This window comes from Asparagus officinalis, chromosome 1 (genome assembly GCF_001876935.1).
Source record: "Asparagus officinalis chromosome 1, Aspof.V1, whole genome shotgun sequence".
NCBI classification, from domain to species: domain Eukaryota; kingdom Viridiplantae; phylum Streptophyta; class Magnoliopsida; order Asparagales; family Asparagaceae; genus Asparagus; species Asparagus officinalis.
The window spans coordinates 10,379,244-10,389,328 of record NC_033794.1 but is presented as its reverse complement, the minus strand read 5'-3'; the positions used below and the strand labels follow the sequence as shown (position 1 = coordinate 10,389,328).

Here is a 10,085-nt window from a genome sequence, read left to right as displayed (position 1 = left end):
AATTATATATTTTGGCCTGCATGGAATATTTGCCAATAGGTCAAAAATTAGCTATAAAATTGTAGGTTATAGCTCACAAAATTGTGACTTTTGACATTTATAGAATTATTTGCCAATAAGTCAAAATAACTAAAATCACCCTAAAATCATGTATTATAGCTTATGAAATTGTGTATTTTAGACTCTAAAAAATCAATTGCCAATAGGTTGCAACTCACGAAATCAGATATTTTGGGTTATAGCTCATCAAATTGAGAATTTTGGCTTCTATGAAAATATTTATCAATATGTTAAAATGCCTAAAAATGGTAAAAAAATATGGGTTTATCTTCAAGGAGGTCGAAACGAGGAAAATGATAAAAATTTATGAGTTATAACTCATAAAATAGTAAGTATTGCACTCAGCAAAATAATTTACCACAAGGGCGAAACTGACGTAAATAGTACATTAAATCTTAAAATTTTCCTTTTACAAAATTATTTGCTAATGGATTGAAATGACTTAAAATGGCCAAAAAATTGTAGGTTACAGCTCACAAAATCATGAAAATACCCAAAAATAATGGTTTACAGCTCATGAAATCGTATATTTAGCCTCTACGAAATTATTTACTAAGATCGAAACGACTAAAAATGATAAAAAATTATGGGTTATAGCTCATAAAATCTTAAATTTTGGCTTCTATAAAATTATTTGCCAACTGATCCAAATGATTAAAAATGAGAAAAAATCGTAGGTTATACCCCACAAAATCATGAATTTTGACATCCACAAAATTATTTGCCAACGATTCAAAATGACTAAAAATGCTCAAAAATCATGGATTATAGCTCATGAAATATTGAAACTTAGTCTCCACGAAATTATTTACCGGCAGGTCGAAATGATTAAAAATGGCCAAAATTTATGGATTATAGCTTACGAAATTGTAAATTTTGGCTTCCGCGAAATTATATGCTAACTGTTCAAAATAATTAAAAATAGCAAAAAATTGTTAGTTATAGTTCACAAAATCATGAACTTTGGCTTTCATGATATTATTTTCCAACGAGTCGAAACAATGAAAAATGGTCATATATCATGAGTTATAATTCATGAATTACGAATTTTGTCCTCCGTGGAATTATTTGCAATATGTTAAAATACTAAAAATGGCCAAAATACACAGGTATTAACCCATGAAATAATGAATTTTGGTTTGTACAATTATTTGCCAAAAGCTAAAATGGCTAAAAAGAGCAATAAAATCGTAGATTATAACTCACAAATTCATAATTCTGGCATCTGCAGAATTATTTGCCAATAGATCAAAATGACTAAAAATGACCAAAAATCATGGATTATAGCTCATGAATTCTTGCATTTTGGCCTCCATGAAATTATTTGTCAACACATCAAAACGACATAAAATAGCTAAAAATCATTGGTTATAGCTCAAAAAATTGTGAATTTTGGCCTCCACCCACTTATTGGCCAACTAGTCCAAATGAATAAAATTAGTAAAAAATCATGAGTTATAGCTTACAAAATTATGAATTTTTGTCTCGATGAAATTATTTGCTAATGGGTCGAAATGACTAAAATGGCCAAAAGATCATGCACTACAACTCTTGAAATTATGAATTTTGGCCTGCACAAAATTATTTGCCAGCAGGTCAAAATGTCTAAAAATTGTAGGTTTATTTTCAGTTGGGTTGAAATGAAGAAAATGCTAAAAATTCATGGGTTATAGCTCTTGAAATAGTAATTTTTGCATTACACAAAACTACTTGCCACACACGCACGCGCGCACACACACATACACAGGCTAAAATTGACAAAAATAGCTCATGAAATCTTGAATTTGACATCTACAAATTATTTGTCAATGGGTCAAAATTACTAAAAAGGGCCATAAATCATAGGTTATAGCTAAAAATCATGATTTTTGGCATATGTGAAATTATTTGCGAATGAGTTGAAATAACTCAAAATGTCCAAAAATCATGGATTTTAGCTCATGAAATGGTGTATTTGGCCCACATGAAATTATTTGCTAGCGGGTCGAAATGGCCAAAAATGGCCAAAATTTATAAGTTATAGCTCATGAATAGTGAATTTTGGCCTCCATAAAATTATTTGCTAATTAATCCAAATAACTGAAAATGGCAAAATATCGTGAATATTGCCATCCAAAGAATTATTTGCCAATGGGTCAAAGTGACTAGAAATGATCAAAAATCATGGATAACTCACAATATAGTAAATTATATCAACGAAAATATTTGCTAACGTGTCGAAACAACTAAAAACGGCTAAAAATTATGAGTTATAGCTCAGGAAATCCTGAATAAGTTATTTGCTAATGGGCCCAAATGAATAAAAATTGCTGCAAAATCATAGGTGCTCAAGAAATTTGTGATATTTATCCTCTGTAGAAATATTTCTAATTAATCAAAATGACTAAAAATGCCTAAAAATCATCTACGAAATTATTTGTCAACACATCGAAGCGATTTAAAATTGTGAAAAATCATGGGTTTCATGAATTTTATCTTCCGCATAATTATTGGTCAATTAGTCCAAATGACTAAATATGCCAAACAAATCCGAGCTTAAACTCATGAAATCATGAAGTTTGGCCTTCTAAAAATTATTTGCTAATAGGTCAAAACAATTAAAAATAGCTAAAAAAACATAGACTATATCTCATGAAATCGTGAATTTTAGTCTTCTAAAATTAGTTGCTAGCAGATGAAATAACTAAAAATTACAAAAATTTGTGGATTATAGCTCACAAAATTGTGATTTTTGTCCTCAATGGAATTATTTTCCAACAGATCGAAACAACTAAAAATGGCTAAAAGTCGTGGTTTATAGCTCATGAAATCATGTATTTCATGATATTATTTGCCAACAGGTTGAAAGGACTAAAAATTACCAAAAAATCGTGGGTTATAGTTCATGAATCATGAATTTTGGCTTTGTAAAATTCTTTGTCAACTGGTCCTAATGACTAAAAAATAATAAAAATCATGGATTATAACTCACAAAATTTTAAATTTTGATATGCACAAAATTATTTTTTAATGGGTCAAATCAACTAAAAATGACCAGAAATCATGTGTTATACCTCACAAATTTGAAAATTTTGGCTTCGGTGAAATTATTTGCTAACTATTCAAAATGACTAAAATGGCCAAAAAAATGTAGGTTATAACTCACGATATCATGAATTTTGACATCCGCAAAACTATTTGCCAATTGATCGAAATAACTAAAAACGACTTTAAAACATAGGCTATAACTTACGAAATTGTTAATTTTAGCATCCATAAAATTAGTTGCTAGCAATCGAAACAACTGAGAATAGCAAAAAAATATGAGTTATAGCTCACGAAATCGTGAAATCTGGCTTGCGCGAAATCATTTGCCAACGGGTCGAGATAACTAAGAATGACCAAAAATCGTGGGTTATAGCTCATGATATCATGAATTATGACCTCTATAAAATTGTTTGCTAACAATTTGAAGTGACAAAAATGGTCATAAAATCGTAGGTTATAGATCACAATATCATGATTTTTAGCCTCCACGAGATTATTTGCCAACAGGTCAAAACGAATAAAAAGGCTAAATACTCATATTGGTATTATAATTCAACTCCATTTGCCAAGAAGGTATTTTAAATAAAAAAATCAGCGTTAAGGCATTTTAATTGATTAAAATTACCAATTAGGTCCTTTTTTCTCGTCGGCGATCACTTTTCCGGCGAGAACTCGTCACGTGCGTGGCACGTGATGACTTAATCTGTATAAATACCCATATTGGTATTTTAATTTAACCCCATTTGCCAAGAAGGTATTTTAAATAAAAAATCGGCATTAAAGCATTTTAATTGATTAAAATTACCAATTAGGTCTTTTTTCTCGTCGGCGACCACTTTTCCGGTGAGAACTCGTCACGTGTGTGGCATGTGATGACTTAATCTGTGTTTTAGCTGATGATGTGGCTCGGTTTGCTGATGTGGCTCGGTTTTAGCTGCTGATGTGGCTTAATCATAATTTAAGTCCAAAACGAACCAACCTGAACCCTAAAAATTCCAAAACAAAGATCAAACTTCCACGCATTCACTCCAAATCTCAGATCCAACTCAATTATCTTACCTTTACCGCTAACAGAAGCAGCCAAAACCCCCGATTCTAGGAACTTCTAGAAGAAAACGCCATGGGAATTTGAGAGAAGAAAGTGAGAAGACGAAGATTCACTGCAGACTAGATTGCCGCCGGCGCGGCCATGGATCGATGCAAGAGAAAGAGGTTCTATTTATACGGTAATTTCTCCACCGAATTTTTCGCTAATTTTTTTACCAATTTTAGAAATGGGGGATTTTAAAATGCATCGACTCTTATTCTTCCTGCCACTACCACATCAGAAAACCGGTTGAATTAAAATGCACTTGACTAGTTCTTGCCGGAAAAGTGGTCGCCGACAAGCAAAAAGACCTAATTGGTAATTTTAATCAATTAAAATGTCTTAACGCCGATTTTTTATTTAAAATACCTTCTTGGCAAATTGAGTTGAATTAAAATACCAATATGGGTATTTATACAGATTAAGTCATCACGTGTCACGCACGTGACGAGTTGTCGCCGGAAAAGTGGTCGCCGACGAGAAAAAAGACCTTATTGGTAATTTTAATCAATTAAAATACCTTAACGCCGATTTTTTTATTTAAAATACCTTCTTGACAAATTTTTAATCAATTAAAATACCTTAACGCCGATTTTTTTATTTAAAATACCTTCTTGACAAATGAGGTTGAACTAAAATACCAATATGGCGATTTTTTTATTTAAAATACCTTCTTGACAAATGAGGTTGAACTAAAATACCAATATGGGTATTTAGCCCGAATAAAAATGTCCAGAAATCATGAGTTATAGTTCATGTGATCGTGTATTTTAGCTCTCTCTGCCGAATTATTTGAGAAATGACTAAAAATAGCAAAAAAAAGTTAAATAAAATGGAATATTCCCCAGCCACTTTAACATCCAACTCACTAGGATTAATAACAGCATATTAAGGCAATTTTATCAAAATACGAAGACATGAGGGACTAGTATCAAAATAACTATAACGTAAGGGACTAATATCTAAAACCATTAAAATTATTTTGTATCAGAGATCCTCCGCAGATAAATTACGCCTCGTTCTCGAGAAGGTTCCGTCTCGCTCTACCACGAACAGATATTTGATCTCGGCTTCGAGATTGTTCTGTTAAAATTTATAATGGATCCAGAAACTGAGAAATTGGTACCCCGCGATCTCGGAGGTATCTTTTCATGTTGCCCAATCTTTCTCCCTCTCCGCCTCAAATTCATCGAAACCCCTGCCCCTCGATCGATCCATCCTCATCTCGACAACGCCGACGAAGTCATTTGCGCCGTCGGGAAATCACATCAAAGGTTTTTTTTTTTGAAAAATTTCAGTCTTACTTCTCAAAACTGTAATCTTTTTTAAGATGTTCTCATGTTTGGAGATTGGATACTTGAGATTCCTTAGATGAATCGTTTCTGGTATTTTTTTTAGAAGATATAAGCTTAGTTCAAACGGTTGAAACGTGGGATAACTTAGATTTGGAGTTTTCGGGTTATTAATAATTTTTAGAGACGTGAAACTCGATCGCATTTGGTCTTAGATATTTAGCTTCCCCTTTTTTCTGTAGATTTTATGTTTTATATATTTCTTTATACAGTTTTTTATCCCTTTTTGTTTAATTATGGTTAAAATGGGTCAGCTTTTCTATAGTTTGATGCGATCGTACAGTACCTGTGAAATTGAACAGAAAATCTATAGGATGGCCGCTATTGTTGGGTATCTACTCAAACTCTAAGTTGAGATAAAATTTTTAATTCTTTGTATAACTTCATGAGAATTAGATAAGGTTAGAGATCTATCATGATTAGGAGTTTGTGTTCTATCATGATTGGGAGTTTGAATCTTATTCTAATTAGGAAGTTAGACTAGAGATAATGTTTTGGTTTCTCTATATATATCCTTCTAATGTTAGAGAAAAAAAAAGAGAAGAAAAAGAAGTGTAGAGAGAGAGGGGGTTTGACAGTCTTTATCCGTGCAAAAGATTGTAATTTGGAGGTGATAGTGGATTGATTTTGATCCCGTAGTTTTTTCCTGTTGAAGGTTTTTCACGTTAAATCTTGTGTGATTTTATTTGCTACGTTTGATGGTTTTTTAGGGGTTTTTACGAGATCTAAAAATCCCTTACAAGTGGTATCAGAGCGTGGTTCGACGGTTCGTGGAGATTCGAGATTTGCAACAACATTGGTGGCAACGAACTGTAGCAACAACACTGTTCACCGAGGGTACTGTAGCAGAGGAATTGTTCACGATGACATACTGTTTACGGTACTGTAGTGGTGATACTGTAGCGACAATAGATCCGACGGTTGAGGTTGATTTGTCTTTTGATCGAGAATTTGAAGGCGGATTTCGATGATCCAGGAGTCGTTCCTAGGGTTTTTCGACGTGCTGAGTTCGTTTTTGACGTCGGTTTTATCAAATTCAATCTCTATAGGGACTGATTTGAATTTTGATCGTGGTTAGAGGATGATGACTCCTTCGGGTCCGAAGCTTGATATTCCGCTATTCAATGACAAGATAAATTTTGTAGTATGACAGTACACGGTTCAAGATATTCTTGTGCAGTAGGGTGTTGATCAAACTTTGGAGGAGAAGAAACCAGAAGGATTGAAGGATGTTGAATGGAGTTCCATGTAAAAGAGGACGGTTAGCACAATTCGTTTGGCACTCGCCTCCGAGATCAAGTACAATGTTATGCAAGAGACCACACCAAGGGGGCTGTGGAAAAGGCTCGAGGGGATTTATGCGTCGAAGTCGATGACCAACCGATTGTGTTTGATGATGGAGCTTTAGTTGTTGAAGATGGAAGAAGATACTGTAATTCAAGACCACATCAATGTCTTTAATCAGCTAGTTTACCAACTTATGAATATTGATGAGAAGATTAAAGAAGAAGAGCAGACACTACTCCTATTGTTTTCCTTGCCGAAGCCGTACAAGCCGTTAGTTCAGGCGATAATTGCAGAGAAGCAGACTTTGAAGTTCGACGATGTGACAGCACTCCTACGTGAGAATGAAAGAATGATGGGAAAGAAGAGCGCATCTAATGGTGGTGAGAGTGCACTAGCTTTTAAAGGTTCTAATCGAGGGAGGAGTATAGGAAGATGTGACAGTTATCGAGGAAGGTCAAAATCTCGGGTCCGAGACGACAACGAAAAGGAGTGCTATTATTACGGAGAGAATGGTCACATTCAGTTCAGATGTTCTCAGATGCGTGATGATTTGAAGAGTATTAGACAGATGAAGCTTCAAGAAAATGTGAAGAAGACGGACTCCTCAGTGGTTGTGTGTGATGAAGATGTGGTTTTATTGATGTAGAGTACAAGTACTGATGCGAGTAACACTTGGGTGTTAGATTCTGCAGCCTCTATGCACGTTTGCAACAACAAAAATTATTTTAACACATTGAAAATAGATGAAGAATTTGACGACATGATTGTTGGAAACAACGAGAAGATGAAGGTTGAAGGTGTTGGAAGTGCTCGCCTCAAGCTTTATACTGGGAAGGTCGGAATTCTTCATCATGTGAGATATGTGCGAACATGTGGTGCTAATTTAATTTCGCTAGGTGAGATGGCATCACGTTGGTACAAGTATGTGGGTGAAGGAGAGTGGTGCAATGTGTATAGAGATGGTGATTTGATTTTACGAGGGAGGAAGAATAGCAATCATATTTGCTATTTAGATGGGCGATCCGTTAATGGTGCATATTACTCTTCTCAGACTCTTGTCCACAAGGGAGAGGTGAAGAACAAGAAAAAGAGAGTGAGTTTTTCTGAAGTCGTTGAGACACTTGAAGATTTTTCGTCGAGGGAGGATATGTTGGGTATCTACTCAAACTCCAAGTTGGGATAGAGTTTTTAATTCTTTGTATAACTTCATGAGAATTAGATAAGGTTAGAGATCTATCATGATTAGGAGTTTGGGTTCCATCATGATTGGGGGTTTAAATCTTATTCTAATTAGGAAGTTAGACCAGAGATAGGGTTTTGGTTTCTCTATAGATATCCTTCTATTGTTAGAGAAAAAAAGAGAAGAAAAAGAAGTGTAGAGAGAGAGGGTTTGGCAGTGTTTATCCGTGCAAAAGATTGTAATTTGGAGGTGATAGTGGATTGATTTTGATCCCGTGATTTTTCCCTGTTGAGGGTTTTCCACGTTAAATCTTGTGTGATTTTATTTGCTGCGTTTGGTGGTTTTTTGGGGGGTTTTTACGAGTCTAAAAATCCCTACAGCTATGTGCGAATCTGAATGCTGCGCAATTAAGAAATAAATTTGTGAACGATGAGCGTAGCATGGATGAATATGTTATGATGTACACGTGAATGAGAACTGAAGGGGTTTGAAGGTTGTTTCTGCTGAGTACAAAATGAGAGAGAGATAAATAATAAATGACTTGGGAAAAAAAACTCCAGGAATCAAAATCAGCATGTACCCCTTTAGATGTACTCGGATGTATGCTTGTAGGTGAGATCTATAGTTTTTTTTATCGTCTTGTGAATCATGTGATGCAGTATTCAGAAAGATAAACATGGAATGGAACATGTATTCATCCTAAGTTGCACGGGTATAGGGGTTTGGATACGGTACGGGGAAATTTTGTAGAAGGTAGGGTACCGGAACTGACGCGTATACATACGTAAAAGTGTGTGTGTATTAAAGTTAATAATTTTGATATATGTTCAAGAAGTGTATGAGGAGTGCTTTAAATTCAAACATGTACTGTATAATTTGTTTTACACCTAAGTAATTGTATGCTTATATTCAAGAAGTGTCCAATGAAGTCTCAGTATGAGTACAGGTACATGTTCACTATGATACGGGTACTTGTCGGGTAAGGGTATAGCTTCCGATAGAAGCACCTAGGTAACATAAATCCTATTTAAGAATCTTATTATGCTTTATACAGAATTGGACAATATGTTCACATATATGCTTTTCCCTATTCGGATAAAAAATTACTTACTTATTTCTACTTAGGTAAATGTCTGCGTTTGAGAATGTTGTTGGTGGGAAGCTGAAGTTGAAAGGGAAGCCTTTGAATGTAAAAGCTGGTGGAGTAAAGAAGAAGAAGAAGAAAAACAAGTATCATTACGAGAACAACTCAGAAACTTTAAGAAACGAGCTTCAAGAAGGTTAGCACATTCAACTTTGCTGAACTAATACTGAACTAAGGCCTCATTTATATATGCAGTTACTCCTTAGTTTGATTACTAACGTTATATCATGTTACTCTTCGGGGGACATTATAGAATCTGACAAATTGGGAGATGAAGGGCATCGACCGTCTTATCATCATCTAACCCCAGCTGAGAGGCGCTATATGGAGCAGAGGGAGAAGATAGAGATGCGAAGGCTAGCAAAGATGGCGAGCAAATCTCACCGTGATCGGATTCAGGAGTTCAACCAGTACTTAGCCAACCTCACCGAGCACTATGACATCCCTAAAGTTGGCCCTGGTTAACAAGAAACAAAGTTGGTTTCATCTGCGCGAAGAAACTGTGCTATAATCTGCGCCTTTCAGAAGGAACAAATCAAGTTTGTGTAGTTTATCACGCGTTTAATTCTCTAAATTTTGGGCAAAGTGATGGGACGATCCGTGTTTGTCATGCTATTTTTGCTTTACTATGTTTGAAACTTGGCTTTGCATGTTGAGATTGAGACTTTAAGTTTGGAGAAAGCTAACTAATTGCTTGAGTTTCGAAATTGAGAATTCTTAAAGGGAAAACTGACAAATAAAAACCCAGAATAAAAGCGGCGTCTCCTTGTCTGATTGAGCCCAGGCCAGATCGAGGCCACAAATTCTTAGTTGCTCCACGAGCGATAAATCACACCGATAGGAGGTGGGTGCCTAGCACAAGAAAATATATTTAATTTCATCATCTTCTCATTTACATGTGATTTTGCACGTATTGTTTTTTCTATTAGTGTGGTGTAGCTCTGCCTG

The 10,085-nt window shown here is 34.9% G+C and overlaps 1 protein-coding gene across 2 annotated transcripts; it reads left to right on the top strand.

Moving 5' to 3' along the window:
- Positions 5,183–9,747, top strand: LOC109849347 (protein FAM32A-like). 2 transcript variants are annotated; one of them, XM_020419178.1, is made up of 3 exons: positions 5,183–5,448; positions 9,119–9,273; positions 9,391–9,747. In XM_020419178.1, exons 2-3 carry the CDS (start codon positions 9,123–9,125, stop codon positions 9,600–9,602), a joined length of 363 nt encoding a protein of 120 aa, XP_020274767.1. In that variant the 5' UTR covers positions 5,183–5,448; positions 9,119–9,122; the 3' UTR covers positions 9,603–9,747. The 2 variants fall into 2 exon arrangements, with proteins under 2 accessions (XP_020274767.1, XP_020274761.1); XM_020419172.1 differs by having other exon boundaries at positions 9,379–9,747.